This window comes from Cydia splendana, chromosome 4 (genome assembly GCF_910591565.1).
Source record: "Cydia splendana chromosome 4, ilCydSple1.2, whole genome shotgun sequence".
Lineage (NCBI taxonomy): Eukaryota > Metazoa > Arthropoda > Insecta > Lepidoptera > Tortricidae > Cydia > Cydia splendana.
The window spans coordinates 21,075,171-21,093,094 of NC_085963.1; the positions used below are offsets into that span (position 1 = coordinate 21,075,171).

At 38.0% G+C, this 17,924-nt stretch overlaps 3 protein-coding genes across 5 annotated transcripts in view; 2 read left to right on the plus strand and 1 right to left on the minus strand.

The window, feature by feature from the left end:
• LOC134790202 (syndecan) overlaps nt 1-17,924 on the plus strand; it is a 596,526-nt gene that overhangs the window by 128,788 nt on the left and 449,814 nt on the right. The gene's annotated exons all lie outside the window — the stretch shown is intronic.
• Nucleotides 1-17,924, minus strand: part of LOC134790217 (uncharacterized) — a 413,186-nt gene that overhangs the window by 13,778 nt on the left and 381,484 nt on the right. The gene's annotated exons all lie outside the window — the stretch shown is intronic.
• Nucleotides 15,534-17,501, plus strand: LOC134789595 (uncharacterized). The gene is made up of 2 exons (XM_063760165.1): nt 15,534-15,675; nt 16,046-17,501. Exons 1-2 carry the CDS (start codon nt 15,534-15,536, stop codon nt 17,032-17,034), a joined length of 1,131 nt encoding a protein of 376 aa, XP_063616235.1. The 3' UTR covers nt 17,035-17,501.

The following is a 17,924-nucleotide window of genomic DNA, read 5'->3' on the forward strand; positions in this document are numbered from 1 at the left end:
TACCGCAATTGTTACCGGTCACGGGGCCTGGTCACGCGAACCGGGCTTACCCTGGATTAAATAGTGTAGTATAAAATATACAGTTGATAGTAAATTGAAGGGAGAGTTGAGGCAAGGAGACGGAGAGAGGACCAAGGAGAACGTACAGTCAGCAAAACTATTCGCTTAGCACCCCTGCCACAGAATAAATAATGGAACATGGTACCTACAGAAGACTCACTCTCTAACAAAACGCGTCTGTTACAATCTGGATAGATATGGCCGCTAGGTGGCGACAGCGCCACGTGCGGCTTATGGCTAGCCACCAAAATTGGTGTGGAACGGATGTACTTGTAGCTACCTGTAGCAAAGCGACGAAATCGCGGAGTGAGCCACGCCTGCCCCTGCATACAAACATGTATGCAGGGGTGCCAAACTAATAGCTTTGCTGACTGTACAAGTGTACTGTATTACTGTAATGTATGTATGTACATACATAGATCAAGTAAAGGAAAAACTCAACGTCATGTCGTATTATGCTGTCAAGGAGAAGGCAGAGGACCGACACGCATGGAAATAGCTCCACCGCCACCGACATCAGTCTGACTCTTAAATATATTAATGTTTACCGTAAAATATGCCTATTTTGCTCCATTTGCTTCAAAATCCGAAATTATTTGTTATTAAAAGATATCGTTTAAAATATATTTCTAAATTTATATCAAATTTCGAATTTCTTCTTATGACCGCGTCTGAGTTCTGCGTGGAAAGATGATGATGCTTAATGTCCTTCCCCGGGCTACAAACTGTCTCCATACCAAATATTATCTAAATTGGTTCAGCCGTTTAAGCATGAAGAGTTATCAGAGGACCGACACACAAAGTTACTTTCGCATTTATAATACTATTAGGGATTTAGGTAAGTATAAATATTTTTTTCCGTAATATTTTTATCTGTATGTGTGATTCCATCATTTCTTCGCTTCTCTACAGCTACACATTTCAAGACATACAACTGTTTCAGGTACCAACAATAATATAAATAAACCTCGTAATAAATAATTGACGCAAGTACAGTCGACGTGAAAGATATGTTTACACTTTTGCCCCTTACTCCTTTGTAATAAGGCGAAAAATGTAAACATATCTTTGACGCCGACTGTACCCACCTCCTACATATTCTGGCATACACGTGTATCCCACACACACGCGTATAGTAATTGTATTTGTTAATAAATATAGCGTTGGGCCGTCTCATGGGTATTTTACTATATTGTATGAGATCTTGGGAGCTTTTTTTACCTTGTCAAATATTTACACGAGGTAAAGGAATAATGTGAATATTGTAATAAAACTCCTAACTCGTGTAGAACACGTGTAATCCTCGTATTAACACGATTAAATAAAGAACAGTGACTAACAGCACAGAATAAGTAATAGTACTACCGTACAGAAAGGACACTTCCTACAAAACCGAAGTTAGACAGCGATTCAGGGTCGAATCATGATATCCCTTCCTAACATATAGGGTTGTCAAAATTCAAGTAATTATCTTATCTGTGGTCGTGCACGCAAAAGGACGTCAAGTGGTGCCAACCCTAATAATTGCTCGGAGCAATGCTGAGCCGAACGAGCCGGGTTTGCCCGAAGTCTGGACTGTCTCCCCACTGACAGTCCAATTCGAGTTTTAGTTATTAGATCTGTTTCCAATAGGATACTCATCTGTCAGTGTGCGTGCTACTTTAAACTTATAGACAAAACGACATAGATAATTGATATTGTAAATGGAATTCCTTTCCCATATAAATTATTTTTCACATTGTTACTGTAATATCATTTCTTTAATAATATATATGTTATGACCTTATGACATCATACGATATAGATATATATATTTTTTTCAATAACTAGTATTTTGTATTGTTTGCAAGTTTGATTGTGATATTTGTAAGAATATTATTAATGTCAAAGTATGCACGCAGCATGTTATTATTTAGGTTAGGCATTACATTAAATTTGTACATCCGCATTTGTGGATAAAACATAGTGATCGAAATGTATTAAAAGTACCACCTGTATTTATTACCTATGTTATACAAATAAATTTCTGATTTCTGATAGATACCTTATACCACATACCACTATGCTTGTCGAGTGGATATGACGTCCAACTTTCAATTCGGAAGTCGCGGGTTCAAATCCTGGCCCGGGCTCAGCCCGGTCTAGCGTGAGTCATCCTTTAGTCCAAATTCAGCCGTACTTCTGCATACTGAATTGTGCTAATAAAGCCAAATAAACATTTTGAGTTGCAATTAAGCCCCAGTACAGATGTCAGCCAGGTAACTGGTGTTGCAAATGGCAGTTCCAACTTCGGCCGTTAACTGACACCCTTTCCGTTCAGATTATCGATTCTGACGGATTTTCTGTCGTCATTTTGACTGGCAGTTTGAAAGTAAAACTCGAAGATGAATTGTGGAGTTCATTTTACGATTGGGTTGGCACGTGCAAGCTTTATTGATTTATTTTATTTCAGTACCTATATACATTTAGTTAGTAATTTGACTAATTTGTTTTAAGTAGTTTCAAAATGTTCTGATATCATAAAAAAGCATGATTGTGACTTCTTATTATATATCGTGTAACATTAAATATATTAAAAACGAGTCACTCACGTATTTGAAGTCGAAAAACGCTCGACATGTATCGACATGCGGCCCGCAGTCTGCGCCGGTCCGTCACCGTCAACGCATGCTCCTGATGATACTTCTCGGTACGGAGTGAAACATGTCGAGCGTTTTTCGACTTAAAATACGTGAGTGACCCGTTTTTAATATATTGAATGTCTGTGTCTCACGGAAGTTTTGTTATTAAAATCGTATAACATTTTTTAACAACGAAAACTAGTACGAGTATACCAGACAGATGCTTATATGTAACGGAACTGTCCATGCCGAGTTCCAGGTAATGTAAGCATGCCCTTCTAAAATGAGATCGTTTTCCGATTGTATGGGAGCGGCTTTTTGGTGGCGGGTTTGTGTGTTTCTTAATTACACTGGTCATTAGGCGATGCACTTGTTAAGCGATGTTACGAACGATTCTGGGACGGTCGAATAGAATGGTATGCCCATAGAGTCTCAGGTCAATTGACGCAGTGCGGCTTTGAGAATCAGTAAGTGAGTTTACTTTTTTTTGTCACACCTATGTATTTACTCGTTCTTATCATTTGATGTTGGTCGGTGAATGAAAATGTGAGGAAATCCGCATACGCATTTTTTAAGAATGTAATCTGACGGTAATAAATAGACAAAAATAGTAGCAAAAACCATAAACAAAATACGTAAAAAAGGTAAATTTATACAAAAAGGTTGTGCAATCTTGCACAGCATTCAAACGTATTAGTGAAGTCCCCAATACACAGAGGTCTAAGTATAGCACAAACCCTCTTGTCCAGCGAGCTGCAAAATCGCATGGACATATTATGAATGGAATTCATTCATAAAGTTATCATGCACTTTTGCAGCTGGGTGTACAATGAGTGGCCTGTGTCTAGCACAAGAATACGCTGAAAGAATTAGTACATTGTAGGAGAGGACGGAAAACCGCTAAAAGATGGACGAGTGAGTTTGAGGGCCGACACGTTAGTGGAGGCCCTCGAATAATACGAGTCCATCTTTAGCGTTTCCGGCAGAGGCATTACATAGTGCTTTTCACGACTACTGCGAGGAAATAAGAAAACATTTGCATAACTATAAGTACTAGCCCGCGATTTCTCTGGTAGCAAATTACTAGCCACTGCCTGTGCTGTCTCTTGAATTTCGGTAGGCGTCAGCGTAAGGATATCATTTTCTTCACTAGAAGAACTCATTTTTATAGCGAGCGTAGATACGTGTTTCTTATATTTTATAGTACTATCCAATTCAGTGACAATTTTCCGATCCCGCCTTTTTTTACTTTTTTATCACATTTAAGAGGCGTTTTTCTGTTGTTTGCTTGAAACCGACTCTAAACTTAGAAGCGTTTTTGCTAAAAAACCACAAACAGCTACAAAAGTAAAAAACGCCTTAAGCGTGAATCGAATGAACTGACTGAATGAATGAATAGTTTGACATTTCGTTTTTTTTTTAAACAAGAAATTGGTCCTATAAATAACCTAAATTTATTTTTGAAGGAAAAAGTTGCCCCAAAAAAGACCTTTTATTGCTTTTTATGTTTTAAATTATATTCATTGCTGTAGCGAACTGTCACCAATGACAGATGATGATAACAATGAAACATTGTAGTAGTGGTGGTTCAGGTGCTACAGCTATTGCCTTCTTTCCAGCTTGGTTTTAGACCATCTATTGCCACATTTCCGAACAGTGGCGTGAAAAAGTCATTGGAAATATGTCAAGTGCCAAATTTGATGTTGCCCAAATTTTCTATTTGTCGCGACTAAATTGCTCTACAGCAGAAGTGCCTTAGTAGTTGGGATTCCAAGCAGTATTTATTTAAACTTTATTGCACAAACAAAGAAAAATGTACTAATGGTGGACTTAATGCCAAAAGGCATTCTCTACCAGTCAACCATTGGGTCAAAAAGAGACACGACAGTATGTTCGACTTTTAATTTCTATTAGTCCAAAATGTATATTTTTTTATTTAGGTAAAACGATTTAGGTAAATTTCATAGAAGTATGACGTTTAAAATAACACTTGCACTGCGTGTGCTTTAAAAATCGTTGCAGACTTCTCTTGGTTCAACTCTAGTGATGTAAAGTGTCATTCTATGGAACTTGCTAACTATGTAAACAAACCGCCATATTGAAATTGTCTTGAATGATGAATTTATTGTCTCTGAATGATGAATTTACTAGTGACTTTTGTTTACATAGTTAGCAAGTTCCATAGAATGACACTTTAGCGTTCTTACTGTCAGTAGACTGTGTGATACAGCTCATAATTGCGGCAGGCTCCCAGGAATGCAATATCCCTCGCCAATATTCAAATATCGAGCGACGCGCGACGCTTTGCCGCTTTAATTCGGGATCATTAAAATATGTGACGTTTTCAATGGAATGATACAACATTATCGGTTGTCGATAAGATTGATTTCAAATTGAACCTTTAAGGAAATAGCGCCTAATTGACAACCGACAATAAGTACACTTTTGGTTGAAAACGGCACATAGGTATATCTGCACAAGCGAGTAATATACAGATATGTATATTAAATCATAGTAATTTTATCGGGTGTATCGCGAATTTATTTTGTTACCTTTATTTCCGACGTTTCGCGGCGGCAACCATAGGTGGGAACGAAAGGTCCGATCGCTGTGTCTCATTCCGACCTATGGTTGCCGCCACTGCCGCCGGTCGCGCAATGTCGTGACCGAGCGCAGAGACTACCGCCAACATCGAAAAAACGTATCTCTTTCTCTATCGCTCTTGCATATTCGAGCGATAGTGAGGCAGATATTTCGAATTCCGTTTTTCGCGGTATAGGGCCTGAGGTTACCCTAGTGGTCGCTATTGATAATAATTAATATATGTGTGGTGGATGGCTTGATACATTTTTTGTCGGGTAGTAACATAAATCTCTGTTTTGACATTTTGCTGGGACATTTTCGTTACGTATGTGTTCATATTTTAAATCAAATGTCCAACCGATCCAACAATATACGGATTAAACTCGATTCAATCGTTTTACCATCACGCTATTATTAATTGGGCAGTTAGAATTAACAATCGGGTGTAAATGTAATCTGGGTAATGAATCTCACTTTCCTATCCACCACAGATCTTACCTACTAGATGGATCATATGATCTTCGTTTTACTCTGGTAGGCTTTTTGCTCTTGTCGGAGGAGGCGGCTTTAGCACAAGCCTATTAGATATATGCAAAGTGAGTAGAGCACAAACTAAATGGGAAGACGCATGTGAATGGAATGGTATGACAATATGGGAATTTGCGTGGGCTAAAATTTTGATATACTTTGATATGTGTCAACTAATATGTCCCATAGCAGCCAGTATCGTGAATAGAGTACCTTTTAACCTGTTATATTATTTACTAGCGACCCGACCCGGCTTCGTACGGGTAAACCTTAACAAATTATGCACCTGAACCTTCCTCAAGCACTCTATTGATAGGTGAAAACCGCATGAAAGTACGTTCAGTAGTTATTGAGTTTATCGCGAACACAGAGACATACAGAGAGACGCGGAGGGGGACTTTGTTTAATAATTAGTTGTGTCTTGTTATATTGTACTTGTATATCTGAATCCTTTGCATAGGTCTTTTGTAAAACAAAGCTTACCAGTGCATTGGTTTTTTATCGATTGTTATAGCTAAAGTCAGACTGAGAAAAGTTTGCAGGGATTTCGATAGACCACGCAGTGCAAGTGTCATTTTAAACGTCAAACTTCTATGAAATTATGACGTGAAATAACACTTGCACTGCGTGTGCTATCAAAACCGCTGCAGAGTTTTCTTGGTGTAACTCTAGGTAAGTGTTCTGTCTAATAAATAAAGAAACAAAGCAATTCCAATTAAGTATACGAGAGCGATTACTCAACAGCGTCACTTTACACCTGTGCGGCGTGCGTAAATATATCAATAAAATGAACCCCAGTCCAGCGATTTTTAAATACTTTGCGAATTCTAATAGAAGCAATCTATCCAATCCGCTAATGCGAGTAATGACGAACCCGGGTATTAATCGGGTTCCAACTGGCTCGATTATTCATAAAAACTGAAGGGTTCGGATTTAATCATTGTATAAATTATGATAAAAGCGTACTCGTAATTAATTTGAAGCGAAGGGATTAATAAACTTAAGATGGTTGTAAAATAAAATAGATTTGTAAAAATCTGCTCCACTGACTACTGACTGTTTTCATCGTCATCTCCTCCCTCCCCCTCCTCGCGTCGTCTTCTCCTTCTTCTTCGCGTTGTCCCGGCATTTTGCCACGGCTCATGAGAGCCTGGGGTCCGCTTGACAACTAATCCCATGATTTGACGTAGGCCCTAGTTTTTACGAAAGCGACTGCCATCTGACGTTCCATTCTTCCAACCCAGAGGGGAAACTAGGCCTATTGGGATTAGTCCGGTTTCCTCACGATGTTTGTTTTCCTTCACCGAAAAGCTGGCAAATATCAAATGATATTTCGTACATAAGTTCCGAAAAACACATTGGTACGATACGAACCGGGGTTTGAACCCTTGCGTCGTCTTCCTCAATATTGAGGGTCGGTTGACGGCTTTTCATCGTGAGCACCCCTAGTGTAACATTCTATAGCGTGACGTGACGTACGCTTTGCGTTTAGTGTCATTTTATATGGGATTCTGTTTCCAAAACGTCCCGCTTGGCGCGCTTTTCAAAATCCCATACAAAAATAGACATAACGCAAACGCGGACGCTCGTCACGCCTTCGAATGAAATTAACACAAGGGGATACTAATCTTACTGTAAATATTTATATTTGTCGACTGTTTCCTTGGTTTTAGAGTGAAGGTGGCTTCTATGGGTACAATGGCAGGCGATTTTGTATATTGTTAATGTATCATAAGCTAAATGCAAACACCAAACATTCATAGACACCTATCGTTTTCTGCCGCAAATGTGCGTCCTGTGCTTTGGCTGTTTGCCATCATGTCAATTCTTGCCAGTGCCAAACATCAAAACAAACAAATATACCTGTATTTTTGTGTGTTTTGATACATATTTGACACGGTAGTGTGTATGTGTATAGTAGGTATAATTATAATTATCTACTTATTGTACTTCCACGAACTATTCGTCCCGTTCCTAGAATCGATCCTAATTTCCTAAACATAATTAAGCGGCGAGGTTATACCCCGTTGTAATTGGGTCGGATTAATCATTCTTGTTTATTCATAAAATCGGCCAAGTGTGAGCGGGGGGAATTTTTAATCGGATTTTACGAAGTTTGGTGTCGAACATTGGAAATGTATGGAAATTGAGTTGATCCCTGTTAATGATTAATTACACGAATTTGAGATCGATTCATATCGATACCTTTTCTTCTTACATATAATGATTTTATGGAAATCAATTTAAACACCACCGCCAAATAACATTTTCCTTTTTTTAAATTTTAACCTTGTTGTATAGTAAATTTTGATGAATTCCGTTTGTTCGAGAAAGCAATGTAACAAAAGAAATACTACTTTATCTGTCTAATCTCTCTATCTATCTAATACATTTAACCGAGCAATTCTTATTTATTTATATGTTTATATATTTATATATATATGTATATGTATATGTATATATATATATATATATATATATATATATATATATATATATATATATATATATATATATATATATATATCGGGGATCTCGGAAACGGCTCTAACGATTTCGATGAAATTTGCTATATGGGGGTTTTCGGGGGCGATAAATCGATCTAGCTAGTCTTATCTCTGGGAAAACACGCATTTTTGAGTTTTTATATGTTTTCCGAGCAAAGCTCGGTCTTCCAGATATTTTGGTTTATGGATGGTTCTAATTATATTGAAACGAGGCTGACAAGGCTTGAGAATAACTAGAACGTTAACGTTATTGACCAAAGAATTTACTAAACTCTCACAAAAATTGCAGAGTATATTTGCCCAGAACCAAGTTCGCCATAACGATCAGAAAACAACGAAGAAACTCGCCCGCTAAAAGCTCCAAGCTATTTTCGCAACCAAAATTATTATCCCAAACTCAACCATAACACATGAAAGTCTTCAAAGAGCTTAAAATTCAAGTTCGTGGTTCCTTTATTCTCAACATTCCTTTCACGGACATTACGGGCCTAGCACGCTCTTAACAATGCTTATTTTCCCTACATTATTCCAGTAAAAAGCTGGTGAGTAGGCGTTTTTGTGACCGTGCTGGCCCTGCCGCTTGTATGAGCATTAAAATTTCAGCAATACACCCTTTTTACGGCCAAGTTGGTCATATATTCCGTGTGTTGACAACCCTAACAGATCGCAGGGGTGCCACATTAGAAATGTAACGTAATTTATCGCTTCAAAGCGACAGTTATGGTGATTCTGTGGTTATGGAAACATGTTATGATGGAAATATACCTTTTTACGTGCTTTTGGCTTGGCGTTAGTTCACACGGTGTGTTTGTAAGTAGGTACGTACCGGTCGCACATTTGGTTTAGCGTAGGCAATACAATTTTCATACGCTTTTTAATGGCGTAAAAATCTGGCTCATAACTTTTTTACATAGAAATTGATATAGGCTCGGCTGGACAAAAGGGATGCTGCCTGTATTTCAAATAAATTATTTCGGACCATGCACGAAATAAAACTCCAGAAAAATATTAGAAAAACCTAGACCGCAGTCATTTTCCAACACAATTTCTATTTAATAAATCCGAAAGAACTATAAAGAGTAAGGTAACTTGACCGTGGCGTCATTGTTCTGTATTTCATAGAGATTCCATAGTGGCTAATCGTTTTGACAGTTCGAAAAAAGAAACTGATTTGACTAAGCAAGTTACCCTAATCCGGCCTTTTGTTTCTCTTTATTCAAAACTCGTAATTGCAATAATTCAAACAGTTAAGCATCAAGATATCATTTTATAAATGCCAGTCGTCATCTGAGTTATTCCTTCAATTTATTCATGTTAAACGGCTACTCAACTAATAATAGTCTAAAAAACACACAGCGTATCCAACTACGAGTTAGCGATACAAACTCAAAGTGTATTGATCTGATGAAGTGAAGATCTTGCCAATAATTACTATTAAGTAATTGATTATTTAGCGAGTATTGTACTGAGCACGCATTTACACGCACGAATAAGCACGGTTTACTCGTAAACAATACAGGGTGGCTAAAAAATAAGTGCATTCCCGTTGCCAGGGAGGTTTAGGGATTATACTGAGCAAATTTTACTACGGGACCAACCCCGAAATCGCGATACGAATGAATTTCTAGTTTTTTGTACATTAATTTATTATGGCCTCAAATGAGTCATTCGTTCATGTGTCAAATGATTACATTGTTTTACTAAAAATCCTGAGCCACTTGCACCATTCCACTAACCCGGGGTAAACTGGTTAACCCTGGAGTTACCATGGTTACCAGTACAATTTGACACTGGGTTAACGGTTCAATCGCTTAACTCCGGGTTAGTGGGATGGTGCAAGTCACGCTTAGGGGGTTAGTGTGCGCACGATACGTTTGTATACGCATCAATGTGTAAGAATTGATATTTAGCGTTTACCTATGTATGTATTACGATCTCATCAGGCGTGGCTCACTCCGCGATTTCGTCCCGTTGCTACAAGTACATGCGGCCACACCAGTTTTGGTGTCTAGCAGTAGTACCTATGTAGTTGCTTGCGCTTGTATCTCTCTTGTTAGAGAGTGACCCTTCCATACTTAGTATTATTATTTATTCTGTGATTACCATAGGACATTATTTGCGTTTTTGCATCAGTCTGCTTTTTACTTGCTTCTTAATGTATTCGCTAATATGCTTTAATTAACAATCTCATTACTTATTCCTCGCGGCTACACTGTTCTAGTAAAAAAGTGTTGCAATGAACATAAACAAAGATCTCACTTTTTATCCACTAATGGGCATCGATACCGATTGAGCGGTATATCTTCTTGCAAGTTACTGTCGCTTTCAATAACAATAGGCGGGATTTAAGTACATTACGAAATTAGTGTCATGCATGTTGAAATCAGTTTCACGAAAGTAGCATGCATATATGTATAAACTCTTTAGGGCCACTTGCACCATCCCACTAACCCCGGGTTAACCGGTTAAACCGTTAGCCCAGTGTCAAATTGTACTGGTAACCATGGTTACTCCAAGTTTAACCGGTTAACCCCGGGTTAGTAAATGGTGCAAGTGGCCCTTGTTGTACAAAAAATAATTATGGCAGAGGATAGGCAGTACAAAGGCGAACTTATCCCGTTAAGGGATTTCTTCCAGTTAACCTTTAGTAGTACCTACATAGTTTAATAGCGTCGTGAAATAATTAGTGCCGTGAAATTCACAGTATCGCAGTGACCATTGCCCCATCAGCATCGAAGCTACACGTCCGCACAGCGCAGACACTTTCGCGACACTAAGTTTTCACGTCGCATTTACACTGCGAAATTAGTTGTATGACACTAATTTCACCAAAAAATCGCGTTGGGCACGAAATTGATTTGCTTTCATGAAATTAATGCATGCATTACGAAAATATTAAATTACCTACACGTGAAACTGTAGGTAAATCTAATGACATGAAATTAACTTCACGCCACTAATTTTGTAATGTAAATCCCGCGCTATTCGTAGGAAAATAGCATCATGTCTTGTTGGTATCTCAATTCACTGTTATATGGGCCCGATTCGGATTTTGAATTAGACATCTATTAGACATCTTTTAGACATCACCAAGATACGATAACGATATGTTTAAGATCTAACCTGTCAAATTGACATTTGCGCGATTCTGGAGATACTGTTGAACGATTTCCACAGGATATGACTTAGAGATCCAATTCACATCTAATAGATATCTTACTCTATCTAACGTAAAAGTGACATTGGTTGCCCGAATTGCGCTGCAAAAGAGAACCAGTTGATATTTAAACTATAACGTATCTAGAATGGATCTAGTACGTGTCGTCTCTTGTGAATATCTTGAAGTTCGAATACGGCAGTATTTCTGTATTAGAGTCAGACCAAGAGAAGTCTGCAACGATTTTGATAGCACACGCATTGCAAGTGTTATTTATACGTCATGATTTCATAGAAGTTATCAAAGCCGTTGCAGACTTATCTTGCTCTACTCTAACTTGTTTCTTCTTATTAGCTTTGCGAATGTTTTGATATGAAAATTGGTATTTTCACTGCACTTTCATTTTTAACAAACGGTCTAGGACAAAGCTTGAAATCTCTAGAACAGTCCTGGAATTTGGTAGGTATGTATCTTAACCATTTATCGGCAAAGTAGGTGCCACACCGCGGGATTCCTAGTAGAAATCTAAATATGGACATGACTCAAGTGCCGCGATCTTCGTCGAAAAAGTAATTTGAGTATTAGAATATTGAGTGTTATTTATTTATAATTAGACTTTTAAACATTGAATAAACGCATAAATTGTATCATTATTAATTAAAAACATTGATACACTTTCACCGAGTATTGTTTCAATTTCCCGTATAAATAATAAGATTGTTAACAAAAAGTTCCTTTCATGTCCAGACCATCTGACTTATTTCTCTTCTGCTGAAGTACAATAGGTACATTGACTACACATTACAGTACATTATATATACATGCCACTAAGCTGTAATATTGTTATTTTCTCTAAACAAACCGACCATAATTCAGGCAATACGGCCATTGTTCCACAGATTAGCTGAACGTTAATAACGAACTTGCAAAATGCCGTGTCACTGACTATGATGAATTGCTGGAATTTTAACTATCTAATTAATTATGAACGATAAACAAATATGGCTGGGGCACTTGGGGCAGTGCGGCTTTACTGTGATTTATCGGTTTTGTATTTGGTAATATAGATCGATTTCTGGGGATATTGTGTGACCTACTCTATGAATGCAAATCCTATGTTCTGTGTGAAATTTTGATTTTTAAGGGAGTTGTGGAAATCAAGGGGAGAGGCTTTTATATTCAATTGTTTGACATGTTTTTCTTTGTACATGACAATCCTTATTGGGAGACACAATTAGTTTTCTTATTTTAAATTTATAATGTAATTTATGACGATTATGATGAGAAAAATAAACATAATTTTGACGAATGTAGCAAATTTATAGTGTAATTTTCATCTTGAAATAAGAAAATCTAAAAATCTAAATCTTTGACCAGCAGTGGGGCACAATGACGCTAACCACTTCCTACCATCAAGCTAATTGCCACCAACGTGGTATAAAAAAACTCATTATAAAATAATAGGAACTCGTAATTAATTTAATTAAAGGTCTCCGTCTTAATCTTACTCTGTTTCTGTGTCTGACAGTCCACACTCCACATTCCCGCACAATACAAGATCCCACATCCCACTTAGCAACGCAAGTTCACATTAAGAGGCACTTGTCTTCTAGAACGCTGAATAGCGATTCGCAATTGTTTCCCAAACGTCACTCATATGTCACGTACAGATCTCACCGCATAGTGGTATAACATGTTACTTTGCGAATTGGTAGGTATCAGTAGCGGCGGCTTCATACAACCCGATTCCCACCGGCTTGCCTAAAATTTATTGCTACATATATATCCATAACGAAAACACTACGTATTACCTTGTAATCGATAACACGATTTACTAAAGCTTCACTATTGATTAAATTTCAACTAATCATAGCGGGCGCGCGGGCGACTAAGTTTAAGCTTGAGTATTCATTCATGAGCCACCACACACATACGAAAACTCACGCACACGCTCATAAAGTTCGCTAAAGAAAGTCCGCGTATTTACGCATCAAAATAACACGGTTTTGTATCGAGTTATTCATTTAAATAAAAACCTTAAACGTAACATGATAAGGTTTATATTGGAAAAATGCACGCACACAGTCAAAGTCCGCGAGTGGCGTAAGTGCAGCACCACAAGTACCACAACGGTGTGCTGCTTCATTTGAATTTAAACCTTAAATACAAATAGGTAAGATTTATATTGGAGTGTAATGTTTCACAATTTTGAATCGAGTCGCGTTTGCCGCTCGTGTGGTTAATGTTGCCGTACCAAAACATTGAATTGAATTAATGGGTAATTTTTTTTTGTATTTTGCTATCATTAATACCAAATTTTCAAAAAACCTTTAAAAAAAGAAATTTTATTACAAAATCTAAGAATATTATGGAGTCGCAAGTTTAGTTAAGGTAATTTGATAACGAGGGTTTCTTCAAAGAAAGTACTGTTTATAAATTTGTAGTAATAGGTTTTGGAAGTCCGTAGGTCGTGGGTGAAAATGGAATAATATTATGACAACACTTCCGTTCCGGTTATTGCCAAGATTTGTTGTTATTGTTGTTTTTATTAGAGTTTTATAGGTTTTAATGAGATTTTACTTAGTTGTGTGCATATATTTATATATAAAGACTAAATCAGTGAATTTTTGAGTGTTATTAGTGTTGCGTATTGTTCGTGCAGGTGTTTCAAGGTCAGTCCTTGTTTTTATTAGGTCAATCTGTATGTAACTAATGTAATGGAATCTAAGGTAACTAATTTAAACACCTTCCAAGGATCGTAGCGTCATGAAAATTGGCAGCTGTATGTAGTTCTGCTGACAATACAATAATATCATACTGTCGAACTGATCTGATGATGGAGACAGGAGGTCGCCATAAGAACTCTGTGATGGAACAACGCAACCTAATTGTGTTAGGGGTTTTTAGAATTGTCTCGATGAGTATTAGTTGTCTGTCGTAAGAAAAGTATAGTCAGCGATAAAAGCTTGTACCAAAAATGAAATTTTTGCAAAAAACTTATTAGTTAGGATTGTTAGGAATTTAGGAGTAGGAATCCGCTTTTGTCATACACGACATACACTGTTTATGTGACGTCAGTGATGACAAGTATGGCAAAGGTCACTAACTGCAAAAGAACGAACTCAAGGACACACCTAGCGCTTTACTTTACCTTCGCTTATCATGAAAAAATAAGTACATAATGTAGGTGTTTCATGTAGGTGTTTTTTTTTGCTCCGAGTTGTCTAGAGAAAAATTCCACGCGCCGCCACTGGTAGGTATATAAAGTTAGCTACATTTACAGAATTAACTCATACCTAATAAATAATAATACACGCCTGCAACTGCCATTCACGCGTGTATTTCTTGAAATAGCCGCGTTGTTGTGTCATAAAATTGGTTTTAGGGTAATTCCGGGGTAGATGGCCAATAAGGGAGAGTTTGCTCATCGAAATATTTCATGGTTCTGATGGCTAGATGTCGCTAGTTCTTCTTTCGTACGCTTCACGTCATGCTTGGGAGCAAGAATGTGGCCAAAATTTTGTGGGAAAAATTGTAAAAGTACGTAAAATCCTTGTGACTAGTGCAAATATTTCTTAGAGGGTTCATATTTTACATGCACTGAAAAAAAAACCTGGTACTGGTAACCAGAATCTGGTTAGCTGTACTATATTGTCTTGTTGTATATGTGACGACAGGACACTTTTAAACATAACCAGACCATTCTTGTTAAATTAAATTTGTTAATTCTATGAAGTGTATAGTAGTGGGTATAAGACTTTTAGTAAACCCAACTAGCCGGTCTGTTAATGGTTACTAAATAATACAGTAACATATACGTTCCTGTCCTGTTGTTATAACAAGGTATTCATTATATTTCATCGCTTCATTCTTCAGATATAATAAATAACCAGGTAGTTTCTTTAACTTGCTAGGCAACGTAACACGATTTTCAGAGTAAAATAAAGTTTTTTATTTTTAAAAGTAAGTGTATTGACTTTTTTCAATCCCCACTCCTAACCAACCCAACAAGTTCCAACCGCCATGTTCTGTCCTCATTCCTTTTTCGTGCGTGGCAACGAACACACCTTCGCAAAAATGCCGAAGCCTAAGCGTAGTACCCGCGAAAAAATCGAAAGATATAAAAGGAAACTTCATGATTTAGAAGTTAAAAGTGACGATAAAAAACGTCGTAAACGTCAAGTTAGATCTTCAAGTGAGTCGGATGTCAGTGAACAAGGTAAGTAACTCACAATTTATTTTCATAATGAAAGTGCAGTGATATTTATTATCTACCCTCTATTAAGTTGAATAGTGTCGCGGATAACTGCGAGTTATCTGTGACGTCGGGATCGACTGCGAGTCGATTTCGATTATAAAATAGTGCACATATGTGCTATACACTCATACATTCAGTATTTTTGTCACGGTTAACTGCGAGTTAACTGTGACGAGATCAACTGCGAGTTGATTTCGATTAATGTATTATACAAATACGTGCAATCTATAATAGATATACACGTTCACCACGGTATTGTCTGCGAGACAATATTTGTTGGTGGTAATAATAACCTTATTAGGTTCTAAGAATGTTTTGCTTATCTTTTTAGGTGAAAATCACCTACAAAACCTAGACCAAGAGCTAGACGTTGAAAATATGGATTACGATCCTGGCGTATATGAAGAAGGGACTCCTCCAGAGGAAGCGCCCGTCCCGGCTGTGCCCGCCATACCGGCCGCACCAGCTGAACCGGCCGCGCCGATACTGGATCAAGTTGACGCTTCCGCGCAGCCCGCGCCTCCTGCCACTGATGCCACAGAGCCGCCTCTGGACCCCACGCTACTTGCAGCGCTTGGCGAATCCACCTCCGATACGCCTGAATACGGAACAAGTGTTCACGATAGTCTTGCTAATTTATGGCTACCTATTCTGAAGAAAGGTTTGGCAAAAGAGAATAAGGACACACTCCTTAAGGAATATTTAATTCCTAATAATTGTAAATTATTACAAGCGCCTAAGCTTAACGCCGAGATATCGGCCGCTGTAACAGAGGTAGTACGTGGACGTGACAAAAAATATGTCGCCGTCCAACAACAACTCGGTCAAGGCATAGCAGCTGTAAGTCAGGCCATGGATGTCCTTTTAAAGACCGAAAACAAAGTCGAAGCCCTCAAATATTTGAGTGACGGATGCCGCATACTCTCTGATGCGCATAATTTCTTTACAAAAGACCGAATAAAGTTAATTACGCCAAGCTTAGAGAAAAATTTTCTTCACGTAATTCAAGACGCCGAACGGGATGAATCCCTATTTGGCAATACTTTATCTGAAAAGATTAAAGCTAGTAAGGCTATCGAGCGTCAAGGTCAACAAATCAAAAAGACTGTCAGTGCACCAAAGCCTGGCACTTCTAATTCGACGAACACTCGGGCCTTCACAACACAGGGAAACTGGTCCGGTCCTCCCCGTTATTCGTCGAACAGGGGGGGGCGAGGAGGGTATCGCAGGACGAATCCGACGCGTCGCCCGTACGTCAACAGACCTGCCCCGACGCGGCACCCAGCGCCGACCAAGTCGCAAGCGCCAGCACAACAATAGCCCAGGTACATGCTGGTCGATTAGCACATTTTTACAGTTGTTGGTCTAAGATCACAAATAACCCTACAGTTTTATCCTGGATAAAACACGGATTAGAAATACCGTTGTGTAAGGCTGTGCATCAGCCTTTGGTACCTAAAAATGTTTTGACGCCAGAAGATACAAAAGAAATGAGTACAGCAATTAATAAATTAATTAGCTTAGGAGCCATCAAAAAATGCGATCATAGAAATGATCAATATATTTCTAGTACATTTTTAGTACCAAAGCCTAATGGCAGTAGCCGTTTTATATTGAACTTGAAATCATTTAATAAATTTGTGACAAAGTCCCATTTTAAAATGGAGGACTATCGAACTGCCGCTAAGCTTATACCACAGAATGGCTTTTTAGCCACTATCGATTTAAAAGAGGCATATTTACTTATACCTGTTCGTGAAGCAGATCGAAAGTACCTCCGTTTTCAATTTGTACCCCAGGGCTCAAATGAAATTGAAATATACGAATTTACGGCCATGCCTTATGGGTTGTCTGTAGCACCCAAGGTGTTCACAAAGATTATGAAGGAGGTTGTAACACATCTAAGAAAACAGGGATTAAAATCTGTTGTTTACTTAGACGACATTTGTTGTATAGGTGATAGTTATGACGAGTGTTTAAATAACGTAAATGCTACGATTAACTTATTAGAAACTTTGGGTTTCATAATTAATAATGACAAAAGTGTATTACAACCTTCACAAACTTGTAAATTTCTCGGATTCATTTTTGATTCACGAAATTTGACTATAGGATTACCCCATGAAAAACGGGACAAGATTTACCGTTTAGTAACCAAATTCATGAAGCTACCCCGATGTACCATCCGAGAGTATGCTCAGTTGATTGGT